The sequence below is a fragment of the Eutrema salsugineum genome, unplaced genomic scaffold (genome assembly GCF_000478725.1).
Source record: "Eutrema salsugineum unplaced genomic scaffold, Eutsalg1_0 scaffold_11, whole genome shotgun sequence".
NCBI classification, from domain to species: domain Eukaryota; kingdom Viridiplantae; phylum Streptophyta; class Magnoliopsida; order Brassicales; family Brassicaceae; genus Eutrema; species Eutrema salsugineum.
The window spans coordinates 2,059,365-2,079,306 of record NW_006256901.1 but is presented as its reverse complement, the minus strand read 5'-3'; the positions used below and the strand labels follow the sequence as shown (position 1 = coordinate 2,079,306).

The window sequence follows — 19,942 nt, the reverse complement described above, 5'->3', positions numbered from 1 at the left end:
TATTATACCCCTGGCATTTTATTATACGATACATTCGACGATCATCGTCTTCAGCTTCTGGAGATCTCTTCTGGGAATCGAGCATCGCTGTTGCAGATTTTCTCAATTTTTAGATTCGAATAGACATGGTAACAATCGGTACTCTTCTTTTCTTTTTTCGGTTACTGTGTTATGTGTTTGGATTTTAGATCTGTCTTCGATCTTGTGCCATTGTTATGGATAACACTGCTCGTTAACAACGAATTTTGAATATGAATTTTGCATCTATGATCCTCTCTTTGGGTTTATGATTTGCTTCGGTAGTGAATTTATATCTGATCGGCCGGTTTCGTAGATTTCTGCTTGGATCTGTCAAGCGATTGCTAGCATTTGGCTTGTTTTCGTGGAGCTTGAAATCTTATGTTTCAGTACTCAATTCGAGTTTATTTTTGAATCTATGCCTCATCTCACTTTACGTTCCTATGGTTTCTGAAATTGGCAGAAGAATCTGGTGGATCTCTTTCATCTTTATATGTCTCGCTTTTTTTATGTGTTGGAAACTGAAATGCCTTATAAATGGGTTTAGAACTTTTCCTGAGATGCTTTTAAGATCAGTTTAGATGAATGATAGTAGATTGATTTCAAGTTCTGTTACTTAATCTCTCACAATTCACTCTTTTTTAAGTTATAAAGCACATTTGAACTACAACTTTGAGAAAAAGAGATTTTGCAAGCATAGAAGGTGCTTTTTAAAACTTTACGAGTTGCGAGAAATGGTGATATACTGCTCGTCTGACTGGTCCTTTTTAGGCTTGCTTACTCAAAGAGCCACCTTGTATGCTGGCAAAGTTCTCTTCTTCTTAAAGTTGTAGTTGTAGATATATGCTTTATAACTTAACATGGGTGAGAAACTGATGAGATTGGAGTTGGGAAAAACCAATTGTTCGCTATAGATTGCCATCCATAATGATTTAGTTGGGTGAACACCATCTACGGTAGTGCTTTCTAAAATTGTTAGGACTCTTGTTAAATAAAAGTTTTTAGTGAGATGATCCTGAGAAAAGACAAATTCAAAAGTTGGCTCAGTAATCTTGGGTTGATGTTTGTATTTCCAGATACATTTTGTGCTCCTAGTTAGTCGGCAAGGAAAAGTAAGGCTCACCAAGTGGTATTCGCCTTATACACAGAAGGAAAGGTCTAAGGTATGTACAGCTCAAGTTTTACGAAGATCAAATGGTTGAGCTTAATCCCTGCTCATTCTCTGCATGCTTTTGATCTTACAATTATATGATGTGGACAGGTCATACGCGAACTCAGCGGCGTAATTCTGAACCGAGGTCCCAAGCTCTGCAATTTTATCGAATGGAGAGGATACAAGGTTGTCTACAAAAGGTAAAAAGAGAGCCCTAAGTCAATGATTACTCTTTCGCTACTTAAAATTTAGTGGTTGTGAACATGATGGTTGTGTATGTGTTCAGATATGCAAGCCTGTACTTCTGCATGTGCATTGATGAGGCGGATAACGAGTTAGAAGTACTAGAGATTATTCATCACTACGTCGAGATTCTTGACCGTTATTTTGGCAGTGTGAGTAAACGCATTTCCAAAAGTTTCTCATTCATTCTACCATAACATTACAAAACGACTAGATTTTGATTTTAGAGTTGTTTATTTTATGATCTTCAGGTGTGTGAACTCGATCTGATTTTTAACTTCCACAAGGTATGCATATACATACAACTCTACAGAACCTTCTAAGGGAAAAGCAATGATTTTATACTCTCTTTATTTTTACTTCATTATGGCAACTTATAGGCGTATTATATATTGGATGAGCTGTTGATCGCCGGTGAGCTTCAAGAGTCGAGCAAGAAAACAGTGGCGAGGATAATATCAGCTCAGGTATGGTTTCTTAATACTACTAATGCTCACTGAAGCAAAAGGATTAGTCCTTTAAGGGTTTGTATTAACAGATGTGTGTTATTTGATAATTGAAGGATCAATTGGTGGAGGCTGCGAAAGAGGAGGCTAGTTCCATAAGTAATATAATTGCTCAGGCTACAAAGTAGTTTCTTTCTTCTCTGGTCTTACGCAGAGTTAAAATATCGGAAACGTTTTAATATTTCCTTGTTTTCTGAGTATTCTCTTATAAACCACACTTATGTTTTTCATGTCATCTGTTTATTTGTTTGGTAAGAAGAAAGAAGTATTAATCTTTTGTGGGTTTATAAGTAATGATTTTTAGTGATGATCCAAGTCTTGGATATTGTTTTTGTAAGGACAACATACATTCTTTGTTGTGATCTATCATATATGATGATTGATAAGAAAGAGTATTACAAAAGTTGAAAGCTGAAAGAAAGTATCAAAACTTAACCAAAGAAAGAAACAAATTTATCTTAATCTCTCTTTTAGGATCCGAGAAGAGAAGAAGAAGAGAATTTCTTATGTTCACCAACCTAATGGTATATAATCTCTACTTAGTTTAGAGTTTTGCTACACATGTCATTCTCTTATTTCTTAAAAACACGACCGTTGTTTCACTCGAGATAACATTGAATATGAATAAAAATTTTAACAGCAGTTATAGTCGTACCTAGACTAATAAAGATCCTTCTTAAGCTTTAGAAGACTAGAAACAAAACAAAATGATTGTGCAAAAATTGGTTATGAAATTTTAATCATTTATCTAATTTTACTAAACTATATAAAGCAATAAATACATGAAAATATTGGTCTATTGGTCTTTCAAAATATTATGAACTAAAATAATAAACATATGTTAAATGAGTTTATATCCAAATCTACACACAAAATAGTTTAATGTGTGAATATTGGTTTGGTTTATCCAGTTTTTAGTTTAGGTATTTAAGAAAATTCAACTATAAACGAACCTTAATAAATCTTTGTAGTAAATCAAGTTTCGATGTTGGATGAAAAACTTAATAATTCTTCAAAGTTTCACAAATGTATTTTATGAACCATTTTTTTGTAGTTTTCATCCTATGCTTAACAAAAGTTATTAAATATTAATTATTAGCAAAATAACAAACATCAACTCGCCTAAATTCTGTGTGACTAAATATAATTTTTTATTGTATTAAACCAGACCAAAACTAGTTTAGCTTTAAAATTTGAAGATGAACTAAGCATTATATAGGTGATCCCATATCCTATATATTAAATGAGAATGTAGTTTAATGAAAATCGGCTGATTTGTTTTTATTTCATTGGTTAAAAATGAGGAGAGAGAAGGTGCCTCGTAAATGATGATGTTCAATCCACGTAAAATGTGACATGGCAAGGACGCTTGCTCGACTACATTTCATTGGTTCACAATTTTTCACGTGTTTTATTTCTGCAATTTTCTTTGCATTAAAAAACTTAAAATCCAAGAAAATTAAAAACGGATAAAGACACAGATCCTTATACCCGACTGACTTAATTTATTGTCTTTCAAAAACATGTTATGGCCCAAGACTGAAGACTTTTACCAACTATCCACAGTATATTTTACCACCATTTTCAACATATATAGGATCTTTCGATAATAAAATCAATTTAATCAGGAAGATTACATATCCATATTTACCGCTCATCTATGACAATTCATTCAATTTGAATCTTTGAATTAAAAAGCATTTCCGGAACTATAACAACTTTTTATAACCACAATACGAATATTCTCAATTTTGAATTTCATTCCATATTTTAAATTACCAAATATCCTTCCAAATATTAGTACTTTAGGGTTTCTTCTGCTCACTTGTTCTCAATATATATATAACATCATACCAAAAAGCCTGAAACGATACTATTCTTTTCTCAAAATGTCTATAATATGCATATGTGGAGCTCATATTGTTTCTTTTCCTAAATTAGATCCTACTACCATTCAGCAAGTTAGAGCTAATATATGTTACATCTGGAAAGTGATTAACAAAAATTCACGTATTAGAATCGAAATGGTTTTATTGGATGAGGAGGTATGTCATTGGACATTTTAATGTCTTTTATCATATTATGTCAATTTTAAGTTCAAGTAGTGATAATATTTTTTCTCTAACAAGAATCAAGGATTCAAGCCACGGTTGATGAAGAGTTGTTCGAAAAACACAAGGACCTTCATATTGAAGGGAAAACTATTTCTATTACATGCTTCTAATTGAAAGATTATTATGGTGTTTTTAGGACTACTTCTTTGCCATTCAAAATTTATTTCTGCAGGACAACCCTTGCGAATGAGATTTATGATTTTCCAGCAAACGTTGCTGAAAAATATTTGACTGATTTTAAGAGTATCAAAGAGGACAAGATGGACAGAAATATTCTAATCGATATATTTCCTTATTGTTCAATCATAATAAAACGTCCATATTTTACTTTATCATTAAATGCTAGACTTTCTTATTGAAGATGTTATTGGACAAATTGTCACAGTGGGGAGTATGGAAATTTTCCAAAGTAAAGGCAAAAGAACTGGCAAACTGTGGATTACACTGCGTGATACCAAGTAAGTTTAAATGCTATTTATAATTTTTGAAACATATTTTTACCATGCAATTCTGATTTATTTTATGCTCAAATGTTCATCTTAAATGTACACTATGGGGAGAATATGCATTGATGATGGTTGAGTACATTAAACAACATCTAGAATCTGTCGTTGTCTGTCTAATGCGCTTTGTCCATATTCAAGAGTTCACAGGTGAGATCACAATATATTATATTCCAATTCACATAATTATGGCAATAATTTAAGATGATTTTTTTTGTGTTTTTTTAGGTGATATTTCAATATCAAACTCTTTCAACTCCACCAAAAGTATGTTTGATCTTGACATTAGCACACTATTATTCCTTAATTTTTTTATATACAACAATTAAATCTAAAATATTTTCATTTACAATCAGGTGGGACACCTAGGGGTTTAAATATTGGACAATCTTCTACTGAAACGTAAAATGACAATGAAACAATTACATTCAACGTGACGATGATTCTCCAACCTTTTGAAAACGTAAGTACTATTCCTGGTACTCAAATTTTCCTTATACATTTTAACAAAATCTCTTATGTTTAATATTTATCATCTGAAAAATTATTTAAATGATTATGTATTCTAATTTGTAGGTGGACGACCTAAGATTTTTCAAACTTCACCACCCTTACAAAATTGTAATGTATTATCAATCTGAGTAGTATTCCACATATATAACCACTCGAGTTCCATTTCTATAATTATTTTGAACACATTTAAACCATTATTTACCTTACATATTCCCCAGGCGATAGAAGTAGGAAATTGCACGAGTCACCATCTATTGTTAACTCATCTACGATCACCCACACAAATAACAAAATACTGATACATTGTTCGATTTAACAAACCAATCAGATAGATTTCTTTATTTGTTTTTTGTTAATTTGTATGTGTGATCTCATATGAATATTCTTTCAGAGGGTGTGTTGTCAATTTATGTTGTTTTAAATAACTTAGATGATTCTGTACGCCCTATGTCTGACGTCACAAATTCTCAAGGTTTGTTCTCCACTCTATGGACATTATAAACAACTTTCGGGACAAGCTAATTTATATTACACAACTCTAATATTTTTATTATCAGTTACGAGATGCCGAACGAGATCTCAAACCACTACTCAAACAAATAAGGGCAAAAAAACATATGGAACTGATTGTAACGACGTCAGATTGCCACAACCGAAATCCGAATCGAGAGCATCCCCAAAGTATTAATATGATGTTGTGTAATTTTTTGTAATTTTTTGTAGGTTACTCAGTACACAAAACTGACCGCTAGAGTATTTAAAATATAATTTATCAAAATAGATATAAGGCTCACAGCGATCAAGAAGATGATGACTATGATGAAAATCATGATCCTAATTATGACGAAGGCGAGACTTCGGGTATGAGAATTGAAGTTGATAACGTGGAGGCAGATGTAAATATATGTTAGACAATCGTTACCAATATAGTTGGATCAACATCAAGATTTCAATTTGGTTTTCAACCAAATAGTAAGTACGATATTATTTCAATATAGAACACTATAATGTGAATTATTTGTTGGCAGAATATTATGATGATGGAGATGCTGCATTCGAATGTGACACTGTGGAGCATATTTTTGGTATAGAGAGCGGATAGGAAAATCTAGGAGACAATTGATACCTGTATTTACGCTTTCCTGTAAGCAGAGCAAAATTGTCCTCCCTAAACTTAGAAATCCTCTGATGGAGATAATAGAATTGTTATGCAAAGGGGATGCATTGAGTAAATATTTTCGTGAGTTCATTAGAGCATACAATATGATGTTCTCTTTCATGTCATTAGGCGGAAGAATAGAATACGCGGTTAACAATGGTCGTGGTCCGTATGTCTTCAAAATGAATGAGGATAATTATCATAAAATTGGTAATATGGTTCCAGACGTTGGCGAGATGCCAAAATTTTTGTAACTATACATCCATGACACGCTTAATGAACTATACAATAGAATATCTGCTTACGGGTATATATGATATTTATTTTCTAATACTTTTTATCATCTATCTAAAGACATAATATGTGCATACTCTTTATTTTCTAAACGTATTTGTAATATTCTTAGGACTATGGGTGCGAAGACAGATAATTTTAAGTTTACTGTCTTGAAATATTGAAGAAGATGCTAGACAAAGTCATACGTCAAGGTATTTAGGAAAGCTAGAGATAGATATGAGACTGATGGAGAGGTGACATTCAAATTGAGGTTGATAGAAGGAAGATCAGCTGATGGAAGAACTCATAATATTCCTACTTCAGAGGAAGTTGCAGCTTTGATACCAGGTGACTTTGTTTTGAACATGGAATCTAGAGACATCATTATTGAATCCAGTACAGACGGAGGGTTTCAAAGGATTAGTGAATTAGATCCTGCATACCTGCCTCTGCAATATCCTTTATTGTTCCCATATGGAGAGGACAGTTTTTACTTGAAGATTCCAATTGGGTATGAAGAAACATCTGCTAGAAAACGTAAATCAATAACAATGCGGGAGTTTTTTGCATTCAGAATTTGTGAGAGACGTGGTGAGGCTCCTACAATCAATCGATCAGATAGACTATTTCAACAGTTTCTTGTGGATGCGTATACCATGATCGAATCCAGTAGACTACGTTATCTGTGGTTCAATCAGAAAAAGATTCGTTGTAATAACTATACAGCTATAAAGAAGGCATCTGAAGCGAGTGCTGAAAATCTTAGTTCAGAAGGTTCAAGAATTTATATGCCGGCGAGTTTTACCAATAGACCACGGTATATGAATCAGCACTACCTGGATGCTATGGCCATAGGCAAATGTTTTACTTTTCCGGATTTGTTCATTTCATTTACATGGAATCCAAAATGGCCTGATATTACAAGGTATCTCCAGAAATATAACCTAATAACAGAGGATAGGCCAGATATTATGTGCTGTGTTTTTAAGATGAAGGTGGATAATCTAATGACTGATCTAACGACGAAACAAGCTATTTTTGGTCCAACAGCTGCCGGTATGTTTTATTGTTATAGTAATCCATTGGTGAACATATGTCATTTATTTTCAAGAAACAGTATTACCATGTTTTGACTTTAATATAATGTATTTCAGCTATGTACACGATAGAATTCCAGACGAGGGGTCTGCCACACGCCCATATTTTGTTATTCTTGAAAGATAAGAATAAATTATGAACTACTGATGACATTAACAAGTACATCAGCGCTGAGATTCCCGACAAAAAATAGATCTAGACCTTTATAATATTGTTGGGGAAAATATGATGTATGGACCATGTGGAGCTGCTAAGCCTGACAATGTTTGCATGGTGAACGGGAAGTGTTCAAAGAGTTTTCCAAGACCTTTCAATGAAGAAACTTTGATGGATCCAAACGGTTTCCCATCATACCGACGTCGCAGGGATAATAGGGTTTTCACCAAAAATAGTATAAATCTTGATTATGGATATGTTGTGCCATACAACAGGGATCTTATGCTACGTTATCGTGCACATATAGATGTTGAGTGGTGCACTCAAATATATTCATAAGGGTCCTAATTATGTCTCTGCGGCTTTAGACAAAGATGAGAATGGAGTTGTGGATGAAATCAAGAATTACTACAACTGCAGGTATATTTGCATCCTACATATGTTATATATCGTTTATATGTTTCTATATATTATTGAGACGTTTTAAACACAAGTTATTTTATACATGAAGCTTTGGTAATTATTGAATACATGAAGTTTGCTCTACAAGTTACAATTATCAACGTGGTGGACATTTTGAAATGAAGAATTTTTTTTTGTTATTGTTTCAGGTTTGAATGTATCTACCGAGCAGATAAAAAATATTACATTGCAATAAATTCAGGCATTTTTAGAAAGCAGAGGACGGTCACTAAAGAAATGGAACTATATGCCAAAACCAGATAATTTCATGGAGTACAACAGCAGCCGATTGATTGATGATGAAATCAATTACAATGCTGAGAAGCAAAAAAATGAGAATGAAAGACTTCTTGCCATGATAACAGATGAGCAGAAATATGTTTACCAAGAGATTTTGGATGCTGTTTTGAATAACAAATGTGGTGCTTTCTTTGTATATGGTTTTGAAGGTACTGGTAAAACATTTCTGCGGAGTTGCCTTTGAACCGCTATTCGATCTAGAGGTAAGATAGTAATCAACACTGCATCGAGTGGGATTGCTTCTCTGTTGTTGGAAGGTGGTAGAACAGCTCATTCGAGGTTTGGAATGCCAATAAACTCAGATGATTTTACACAATGCAATATGCCTCCTGGCTCAGATCTTGCCAATTTGATGAAGAGGGCTGACCTTATTGTATGGGATGAAGCTCCAATGATGAGCAAGTTTTGTTCCAAAAATTTAGATAGAAGTCTAAATGATATCATTAGATTACCTGTGAAAAAAACCATTTGGTGGGAAGGTCGTTGTGTTTGGAGGTGATATCCGACATGTACTTTCGGTAATTCGTCATGCTGGTCGAGCATAAACAGTTATGGAAACAATCAATTTATCAGAACTATGGGATGATTGCAAAGATTTACAACTTACAAAGAATATGAGATTGGTTGCTGGACTAAGTGATGTTCAGAAGGATTTAAGGCATATTCAGAAGGATTTTAGCTGTTGGTGATGGTAAAATCAATACTCCAAATGATAGAGTTGTGGATATTGACATTCCAAAAGATTTGTTAATCAAAGATTGTGGCGATCCAAAGAAAACTATAGTGAAAGAAGTGTATGGAAACTTAATAGAGAGTCAACATGCTGAAGACTTTTATCAACATCATGTTATTCTGAGTCCCACAAACGAAGATGTTGATTAAATTAACGATTATATGTTGTCATTGCTGCCAGGTAACATATTGTTCTGATTATATGTACTATATAAGCATATATTATTGAATCCCAGTTGTTTACTGAATGTACTGAATTTCATAGAATGTTTATTTATAGGTGAAGAACATATCTACTTAAGCGCTGACAGCATTGCACCTAATGACAAAGACCCATCTAATAAGGTAAAATATCTTACATAATTTTTGAATGGAATCAAAGTTTCTGGATTGCCCAAACATTGTTTGAACCTTAAGATAGGTGCAGCAGTGATGTGTTTGTGTAACATTGATCCTAAGGGAGGTCTATGTAACGGCACTAGGTTGATTGTAACACAAGCTCGGCATGTTATAGAGGGTAGAATCATAACATGATCCGATAAGGTTGGAGATAAGGTTCTCATTCCTAGAATGTTCGTTACACCTCCAGAAACGAATATTCTTTTTAGAATGCGTAGAAGACAATTTCATGTGACATTGGCATTTGCAATGAAAATTAACAAAAGTCAGGGATAATCTCTTCAAAATGTTGGTTTATTCTTACCTAGACCAGTGTTCTCACATGGACATCTATATGTTACATTGTCAAGAGTGAAGTCTAGCTCTGGTTTGAAGATTTTGATAACTGATAAGAATGGTAACGTCCATAAGAAGACAATTAATGTTGTGTACAACAATGTGTTCATTAAGATTTTTAAGCGCACTTTACGATAATCTGACTAGGTTTTTTTAAATGTTATTCCAATATTATCAAATTAGCCTTTTTATTGTGGTCCAATGTCATTATGAAATAGAAAAACCTAAATATGTGTTTATTTCCTTCATCGATTTTACTGTTTTATCAAGGAATTTATGCCAAAAAGTTATTAATCTAAATATGTTTTTTTTTTCTGTTTTATGTTAGAAAGTTATAGACTTGCTTGTGCATAAAACTTCCTTGTTGTCAGTATGGGTATGAAAATGCTGATTGACGTATTTCAGTCCCATATGTTAAAGTTTCATATACATTAAATTTCCTTTTTTGTCAATTTTCCATTAAACTTTAGTTATTATGCTTTTGTATGATTATATTTCCTTTGTCGTGTAAACTTTGCATTATTTATGATCTATATTTGAACTATGAAACTTTTGAACAAATGGAAATAAGTATATAATTATTGCTCATCCCTTTATTTTATTTTCCTTTTTATAACATTATAATATTGTGTGGTGAGAAAAAAATATAATTTCCAACCATTTTGGTAATAAGAAAAATGAAAAAGTAAAGTAGTTTATTCATTCACTATAAATTCTTTTGCAACTTATAACTTAGATTTCCTTTCTCAAATAGTGCGAGTTCTCGAGTTGACATATATGTCCTCTATTAAATATTGCACCGTAACACTTTATTCTCATTTATACCACTTACCTCTTTGCTTTCCCAATCACCATTTATTTATCACTTATCCAACTAACACAACAGTAATTTAACCTTTACTAATTACCAAAAATCACAATCTTTCAAATAAAGAAACTTAAGTTTATTCCACTCTTCTTCTCTTACAACAGAGATCTCCTCCTTTTATCGATCACAAAACTCCAAAGAAACATCATTTTCCAAAGTCTGGAGTTTGAACAAAACAATGGCAACCTATTTCACACTTGATCAACTTGCCCTCAATATTGTTAATCCAACGATCATCGTTAAGGTTATCCGACGATGGCAGGAATTCAACATAGTCAAAGGCCACTTTGAAACACACTTGATTATTGGCGATGGGAATGTAAGTGCAGTTTATCATTACTTTTATCAATACTAATCATTTTACTCAGTCTAAGTTAATCATTTACAAAACAAGATATCATGTTAATACATTGTTAGGGTTATAAAATTGAAGTGGCCATCGATTTGGATCTCATGCCCGTCCTCACTCAAAATTTTAAGGAAGGAGATTGGAATCGAGTTTCTTTATTTGGAATACTATCAATAACCATTTCATCATCACGCATGAACAAACCATTGTAACCAAGCTTTCAGAATTGAATCGTAAGCATATGATGGATTTCATTCCCTTTGAAAATATCATCAACCATGAGATATACTCTAAGTACTCTGTCGGTTTGTATTCTGAACCATCATAATTTGATAGAGTATAGTGGTATCCCTTATAGTTTATTTATTAGAACGTATTCTCGCAGACTTGATAGGTGTTATAATGTTTGTTGGTGAGTTGAAGAGTTTGGAAGACGATCCGGATGCCTTGGTACATGGACCATGGATCAATTTAGAAATTGAAATAAGGGACATGAAGTAAGTAGTTAAATTATTAGACATAGGACCAAAGGAATATCAGTCATTGATGATATGGATATTGGAATTTCAAACAGATTCAGGGAAATTACAGTGGAGCTGACTGGGTAGACGGCTGTGGAGTTTTGGAGAAAGTGGAAAAAAATTGGAACATATGAAACGGTGTTGACTCTTAGAATGTTTCGCGTTTTCTATTATTCTCAAGGTTAGTTATCTTTACTTTGCTGGAATAAGATCAATGATACCTAATGTTTTAATAAATCTCAGTTGGAAACAATGTTTAATATATAGGATTATATTTTGTTATAGGTGGCTTTTTCATCAGAAATGCTGATGACCAATCTCAAGTATTTTTTGGAGAAAGTGGAAAAAAATTGGAACATATGAAACGGTGTTGACTCTTAGAATGTTTCGCGTTTTCTATTATTCTCAAGGTTAGTTATCTTTACTTTGCTGGAATAAGATCAATGATACCTAATGTTTTAATAAATCTCAGTTGGAAACAATGTTTAATATATAGGATTATATTTTGTTATAGGTGGCTTTTTCATCAGAAATGCTGATGACCAATCTCAAGTACTTTTTAATCAACATATTAAAGAAGTTTTTGATTTTCTATATTGGTATTACACTATTCCCTGTAAACCTCTATTAAATTTACACTGCATTTGTGGTGAATCTAAATTTTGTGGTTCAATTTTACAGGTTACCATTTACTGATATCTATGAAAATCCAAGCAGGCCATGAAATCCTAAATCAACTCCGATTTTATTTCATCTCCTAAACTCTACTATATCTGTTACAATTCCCCTATATTTCGGGACCATGTTGAACCTTTTTCCTTTTTTTTTATGCTGAATCTTTACAAAATTTATCAGTTTATGGTTTTAATCTGATTTTATGTACATTACTTAATCTGTTGTGACAACTTTTATTAAATAATTATTACCGTATGCTGACTGTTTGCTATTAATGGTGTTATTATAATTAGTATCATATGATTTTGTATTTACATGTACTTATAATTTAGGTTCTTAAGTTTTACCAATTTCTTATTCTAAGAATAGTATAAACTTTAGTGGGTGTGATTGAAGATTACTATATCTTATAACAAACATAATACCATGAAGAGAATTGCAATTATAGAAGTTAATATATTGTATTTATTATGTACATTGTAATTTATCTAACCCGATATTTTATCATATAATGACCGAATATACGTATTTATTTTGAATTCCTTAATAATATCTTGAAAACCCTAAATTATTGCCGTCTTGATAAGTTTTCAATATATATACAAATACTAACAACTTATTTTGGCCTTCACATCTTATCAGAAAATGGAACCACTTGATTACATTGAAGATTTGAACAACAGCTCGACTGAATGGTGCATTCGTGTTAAACTGGTGAGAAAGTGGGTTGAATATATACCATATCAGGGCGTAACATTAGAATGCTTTTTGCTGATGTGAAGGTAAAATTTATATTTTAAAGTTATTTTAACACACTCCACTAATTTACATATCTTCTGACGTATACAAAAATATACAAATTCTTTCATTTCTAAAGGAGCATATAATACAAACTTGGGTTAGACGAAAATTTCATGATTTATTCAAACCTCTGCTAATCGAAGGTTCATAGTTTGAGATTGAAGATTTTGTTGTCAAGAGTTTATGCAGAAATGAGAGCAGAGATTCAAATTGTTTTTTTAATTCATTTCATAATATCCACATCCATAAAGAAAATTCCATTTGTTCAAGGTTAGTTATTTATAGTTATTTATGTCGATTTCCAATTTACAAATCATTGGCAACAGAAACTTTAATACATTTTCTTGCAGTTAGAGCATCTCCAACGGAGGATGACTCCAAGTTTTTAAGTGGCCGTCCGTCGAAATTTTTTGGGTTTAATATTAAAAAAAAGAAGCCCAAAGTCGATGATGATGATCCAGTATCTTCCCAGTAATTTTTTTGAACCCGTGTATTGTGAGGTTCATTGGCCATCTGTCAACACCTCATTCATCGCTAGGTAACAGCACCTTCCGGTTTGTCTGTCTTCTCTCTGCAAATACTAGTTATTTTTTGAAATTTTATTTTGCTCTGTTTACAACGGAGATTCAGGTTCTTAAAATTATTTCCATTTTTTTTGTTTGGAGACATTTACTGATCGAGTCATTTTGTGTTATTGATTGCTATGCCGTGGCGTTCCTTCATTTTTCTAGGAAAACAGAGAAGCTGCAGAAATCGAAGTTGTAAAAAAATGTTAGTTTATAAGTTATATTCCTTTAATATCGGGATCCGTGGATTGTTGACAGCTTACATTGCGAACATATTGCAGCGTCGGCTACAAAAACGGTTCGTGTAAGATTCCAGTTGCGGGGAGAGTGTGTTTGGGGAACATTTTTTCATCCTTGGTGACGATCCTGTGTTTGGCGTCCCTTGGGACCCAGAAAATGCCTTACCACTCACCTGGTCAGACGGCCACGTTTGGACCGTAGATCTGGTATGCATCAATCGGCAGTTTTCTATTTCTTACTTACATCGATTCTGTTAAGAGTTTGTGTTAGCTTACTCTGATGTGGTTTCTTTCTGCTTAGGATCTGCCCGTTGGAAGATTGGTTCAATTCAAGTTCATACTAAAGGAAAGACAAGGGAGATTTTGTGGCAACCAGGTCCAAACCAGGCTCTTCAGACCTGGGAAACTAACAAGACAATCAGATTATCTGAAGATTGGGAAAATGCTGACCTCCAAATGATGATCGAGGAAGATACATAAGAAAAGACTTCAGAAGCAGTTGTAGTGAATGTAGGATACATGAGTTCCAATCGCCAAAATGAGAAAAACATGGAAACTTCAAATGGAGCTCTGACTGCTCTGGATAAAAGAAACCATGATAACCAAAGAAGAAGATCCATTTTTGGTCCCTGGCTTGATTCCCATGTATGATTTAGAACATGAAGAAGTGAAGGAACCCATATCTCATGTGTCAGTGGAAGCCATTAACGAAGGTAAAGTCCAAACGTTCCCGGAGGTAATAGTTTGGAGTTCATGTTCCTGTTTTTCTAGAAAACCTCTTTGTATGAATGTCTTCCTCTAGGCTTTTTTTCTTTTTCTTAAACAGACTGAATAGAAATGCTCTGCTTGGTACATTGTCGTTTCATGAACTCTTAGAGGCTGCTGTTATACACACAGCTGCAGATGGTAATGAAACCTTTGCATCGTCTTTGTTAGTTGAATGAAACCGGTCTGTCGATTTGTGCAATGTACATATGTTGACCCATTTCACTAAAAAAATATCCTTAACTATGGCTTGGAGCTAGTTCCACGGTAGAAAATTTAGGATTGTTCCGTGGTCATCTCTTACAGTTTGTATTTATGAGAACTGAAAATAGATTGAAGCATGTTGTGTTGTGTTGTGTTTGTATATATATGTATGTCAAATGGTTTTGGTAAAGAGGGAGATGAAGATATTATATTTTTTTCCTAAAATCCCCAAGGAGAGGTTCAGGTTTGAAGGTTGCAAAAAATGTTGGAGTTCTTCACTATTCAAAAAAAAAAAAAATTTAAGTCCCTAAGAATTCCAAAGAGGGGTTCAGGGTTAGAAATGCTCTTAGAAGACAACAATTAATAGATTATGATGCTCTTTCGAATAAATAAGGTTTTAATGTAATCAACACATAATAATATCGTATTTTAAAGTTATTAACATCTTTGCAGTTTTCTTTGTAAACCAACCATTAAATTCAGAATTGCACGGATTTTTCGATTGACCAGTTAGTTGATCGAAGGATTAGAAGAACTATGTCATGTTTTTTTACCGAATACTCACAAATTCTCAAAGAAGATACATCATTACAATTATAGGTTCATTTAGAATTAGATGTGCTCTTAATCTATACTTTCTTTATTATAATAAATATAATACATACAATGATACACAACAAATATAAGCCCATCAGAACACACATACTATAAACTATCAATATTAACTATCAATATTGTAAAAGTCAACCCAATACACTTAACACTATACTCAATAACATTCAAATTTTAGAAATACGTTCAAGCCCGCACATGCATGCAGGCCAGTATCCTATTTGTAATTTAGAATAGATAAAATTTTAATTTACTTTCAATAAATTTGGTAATAGATTTTGGACAATGTAGTTTTTGCTTTGTTTGTTTTTTTTTTCAACTTGTTAGCTTAAAAAAAGTTAAAACTAATTTTATAGTATAATGTTTGATCATCATATATATTATAATCAAAATAAACTTTTAGCTTTAAACTTTTTAATTCAATTTTAGAATGGCTAATTACTTTTTAATCCTTAGTAAATTTTTTAAAATATCTTTAATTAATTAATTTCAAAAATACTTACAAAAAATATAATAATCTACTTGTGGACTTATCTTATACGTTAATTTCGGTCCGGGCTTTCGACTTTTTTTCCTATTTGAAATCTTAGCATTGCATAATCTCTATAAATTCAACCCGTAGACATCAATTTTATGGCATTCGAGACGAGTTTAGTTAGGTTTGTTTGTTTTTTTTTGTTGTTTATATCACATAACTCTTCCGTTTCGAGTCAGAAAACGTTTTGATATGCACCGGTTGGAGCCAGGGTATCCTCTGACATCGGCGGCATCGATATCCCTCACGATAGAGGCTGCACAGCTCACTCCAATGGTAAAATTTCTCCGAATTCGATAAGTGAACTTGTCTTCTTTTTTTTAAAACAAATTCCGTTGAGATTTAGATTATAGCTTATAGGTTTTTGATTTGAATTTGTGAAACTTGTATTGGTTCAGGGATGTGTTGCTCCATCATGTAGTGGATGTAATAGGAGCTCTAGGGCTTCCTGATATCGTTCAGATTTCCCAGATTTTGATCCTAAATGAAAAGGAGCTGAATCATCCGTCTTCATCAAAGAAGCTGTAAGCTTTCAATTTTGTGTGAAATTGTGTATGCAGAGATTTCCCCTATGCAATTATAGCTCTGTCATTAAGCCTGACTCTCAAGCTAGATTCATAGATTGGTGGAATTTACATAGTTTGGAAGCTTTTGGTTTGTTAATATCAAGGTTCTATAATTCTCTTTGAGTATAATCTTTTAACCTATAGATCTTGAGTATAATCTCTTTGAGTACAATCTTGCAAAGTTTTGGCATAGATCAAGTTTAGATCTGCTTCTTGGGTTGATGAATTATAGAAACACTCTCGTATTTGTACATTTCTTTGGAGGCAACATATATGATTGATGTTAAATACGGTTACTCAAATTTGAAACTATAGAGTTTCTTTCTTGTCTCTGTCCTTTTAAATTATGTGTTAGGTTTAGTGTAATATCGTTATTATGATTGACTGTGAATGTTTTATTTCATGGAAGCTAATGTGAATCAAGCTATGAATTTGAATGATGGCCACTTGAAATTAGGTGATATGATCAGTTATAATGAGGTTATGGTTATGTGGATCGAACAAAATCTCAGCTTCTTGTGGGTTTGAAGAGTGATTCAATGAACTTGAAACAAGGTTTTTGTTTGGCTTTATGTTTCAGGTGAGACTCATGGACGAGGCAGGGTACAAGATAGGAAACCTAGACGCGACATTGATTCTAAAAAGACCAATGATAAGTCCACACAAAGAGACGATCTGATCCAATCTGTCAAAGGTTCTAGGTGCAGATCCTTCTGTTGTGAACCTAAAAGCTAAAACCCACAAGAAAGCTGATAGCCTTGGAGAAAACAGAAGCATTGCAGCTCACACTGTTATTCTTCTCTTGAAGAAGTGAGTCAATTTTATCATATTCCTTAAATGTATCAATCTCTTTAAAAAAACACTTTTTAATGTAAAGTTTTAATGCAATTACACTTTAGACTAGATGTTTATTAATTCCTTCTTAGAAACAGTGAAAATCGAATCATGTGATGATGATACATTGAAATGGAAAAATGATTCTGGTTTCTTTGTCAGTTTCGAATAAAACTTGAAATTATGACTTTTTTAGCTGGAAGTTTCTTGTGACGCAATCTTCTACTTCTGTCATTTTCATATTCAGACATTACATCACATGAAAACTTTGATATTTTTGTCGATGTATATATGTATGATAATTTTGTTAATGTGTATGTACATCTGTGTGTTTTCAAAATACATATCTTTTCAGCGAAGTATACATTAGAAGGTAAATATGAATCTACACATAATTATTCTGTTGAGTATCTTACGAAGTGTTCACTCCATGACAACAGTACGCGATTTTCCTTTTTTCTCAATTTCCATTTTCCCCAATTTCCTTTTTCTGCCTATAGAAAACGTGTTTCAGGAGAAACATTACCCTATATATATATATATATATATATATATATATATATTTGATCCAAAAAACTTGACCACAGAAACGAAAAAAGGGAAGAAACCCTAAATAGTTTTACGCTTCATTCATCACTCTGTTTGATCGTTGGGTAGTAGCAGCTCGTTTGTTTTCGTGCCTCCAAGTTATGTCAACAGGAACAATTTATGGTCGTGATTTGTTGTGCTTGTCGTCATCCTCTGAGAAAGAGGTTCGCTCGGCAAAAATAAAAATTCGTTTTGCTGATATCATCGTCAAAGCTAAGTGCAGGAAAGAAATCGAAGAGAGTAGTAGCATTAAAAAGGCTGATGCGATGATGAAGATCGTAAAGAGAGAGAAGCAGGTTTTAAAGAGAAAAGAGAAAGGTAAAATCGAAGCTGTGATGAAGAGAAGATCCATGAGGTTGGAAGCTCGACGTAAGCTAGAGAAGGTGGAAGAAGAAGCGAGATTCAAGATGAAAGAAGATCACTTGGCTGATGAGAAGGAAATCGTGAAGCTCTGCGGTGGCTCTCGTATGGCAAGAACTCGTTGGGTTAAAAAGTTTGGTCTGATTTTAAAAAACGACAATGATGATTCTTTGGAAGCTTTCGATGATCTTGAAGAAGGTGAGATCCGCTAGCTGGGATGAAGTCAACTGCCTCAAGTAAAAAAGAAATAATTAGTGTAACTTTTTTTTAGTATAATACTTACTGGTCCCATATGTAATTTTTTTTTCATTTAGTTCAGTTACTTGATCAATTTTTTCTATTTTTTTTTTGGTTTTTTGGAACATTAGATCTCATTAATAAACTTAGAGTCATACAAGAGTGGAAACAGAGGAAAGTAAATCGTGGAGGACTTGTTTTGCCAAAGCATCGACCGACAATTTAGCCGTCCCCTACACGTAGATAAACAAAATACATTAAAACAAGCGCTAGGGATTGGATGTCGCAGAGGAGTCCATAGAGCTCCTTAAGCTGATCACGAGAGTTGATTGCTCGAACAAATGTTTGAACGTCTGATTTGCAGCAGAGGTGTGTATACCCCAATTCTAGAGCATAAAGATACTGTGTGGTATTTACATTGCTGTGTGGTATCCAAACTTTGCAGAATAACCTTCTGATTTGTCTGGTAGCCACTAGAAACGTATCCTCTGCATCAAAATTGCTCGGCCAAAGGCATATGATAGATGTGGGTAACTCAGGGGTTCTGTCACTATTCCAGACTTGAGTATTCTCGAGGAAGAGGTCAGAGACAGACCAGTATTTTCATTATAGTGTTGCAGATCCCATTGGTTTCTCTGGTTGATTAAGGGACAGCCATGAATCATTCCATAGTGAAGTGTCTTTCCCATTGCCAAAAGCTCTTCCAAGCTGAGATTTAAGGAGATCTTTGCCTATGATCACACTTCCCCAGCAATGAGATGCAGATGCAACTGTTTTTGTTTCCAAGAAGGGTTGATCTTTGCATAATTTCCCCAGGAGAATTTTGGCGACGAGACAAGAAGGGTTCAAAAGGATCCGCCAGCTGACTTTGGCTAGTAAAGCGTCATTAAAGCTTTGAATGTCACGTAGACCCAATCCACCTTCCTTCTTAGACTTAGCGAGCTTTTTTCAAGAGACAAAACACACTTAATTATGTCCAGAGTTGGAGTCCCACCAAAATCTTGTTAATACTTAATGCCGACTGAATCCTTTTGTAAAGACTAGATGAAAGCTTAAAAGAAGACATAGGAAAAGTAGGAGTAGCAGAGAGGACCGATTTAAGGAGTGTTAACTTTCCTGCACTCGAGAGAAACTTAGAAGACTAACTCACTGCATTTTGCCTTATCCTGTCAACAATCTGCGTAAAGAGGTCCTTCTTACACCGTCCAAAGCTCTCTGGAAGTCCCAGATACTTCCCATTACCCCCTCTTTACA

General features: G+C 33.5%; 2 protein-coding genes and 2 pseudogenes across 2 annotated transcripts; 3 read left to right on the top strand and 1 right to left on the bottom strand.

Annotated features, from left to right (window-relative positions):
- The first annotated feature begins 23 nt into the window (after nucleotides 1–23).
- LOC18026325 (AP-1 complex subunit sigma-1) lies at nucleotides 24–2,318 on the top strand. The gene is made up of 7 exons (XM_006409255.2): nucleotides 24–128; nucleotides 1,095–1,181; nucleotides 1,280–1,371; nucleotides 1,458–1,566; nucleotides 1,666–1,701; nucleotides 1,795–1,881; nucleotides 1,977–2,318. Exons 1-7 carry the CDS (start codon nucleotides 126–128, stop codon nucleotides 2,046–2,048), a joined length of 486 nt encoding a protein of 161 aa, XP_006409318.1. The 5' UTR covers nucleotides 24–125; the 3' UTR covers nucleotides 2,049–2,318.
- Nucleotides 2,319–7,811: 5,493 nt separating this feature from the next.
- LOC112089665 lies at nucleotides 7,812–14,822 on the top strand (annotated as a pseudogene).
- A 310-nt stretch (nucleotides 14,823–15,132) lies between these two features.
- On the top strand, nucleotides 15,133–17,483 carry LOC112089664 (annotated as a pseudogene).
- Nucleotides 17,484–19,294: 1,811 nt separating this feature from the next.
- On the bottom strand, nucleotides 19,295–19,927 carry LOC112089663 (uncharacterized mitochondrial protein AtMg00310-like). Its single transcript, XM_024160412.1, has 2 exons — nucleotides 19,889–19,927; nucleotides 19,295–19,630 (listed from the first exon to the last, which is right to left on the bottom strand). Exons 1-2 carry the CDS (start codon nucleotides 19,925–19,927, stop codon nucleotides 19,295–19,297), a joined length of 375 nt encoding a protein of 124 aa, XP_024016180.1.
- Between the last annotated feature and the right edge of the window lie 15 nt (nucleotides 19,928–19,942).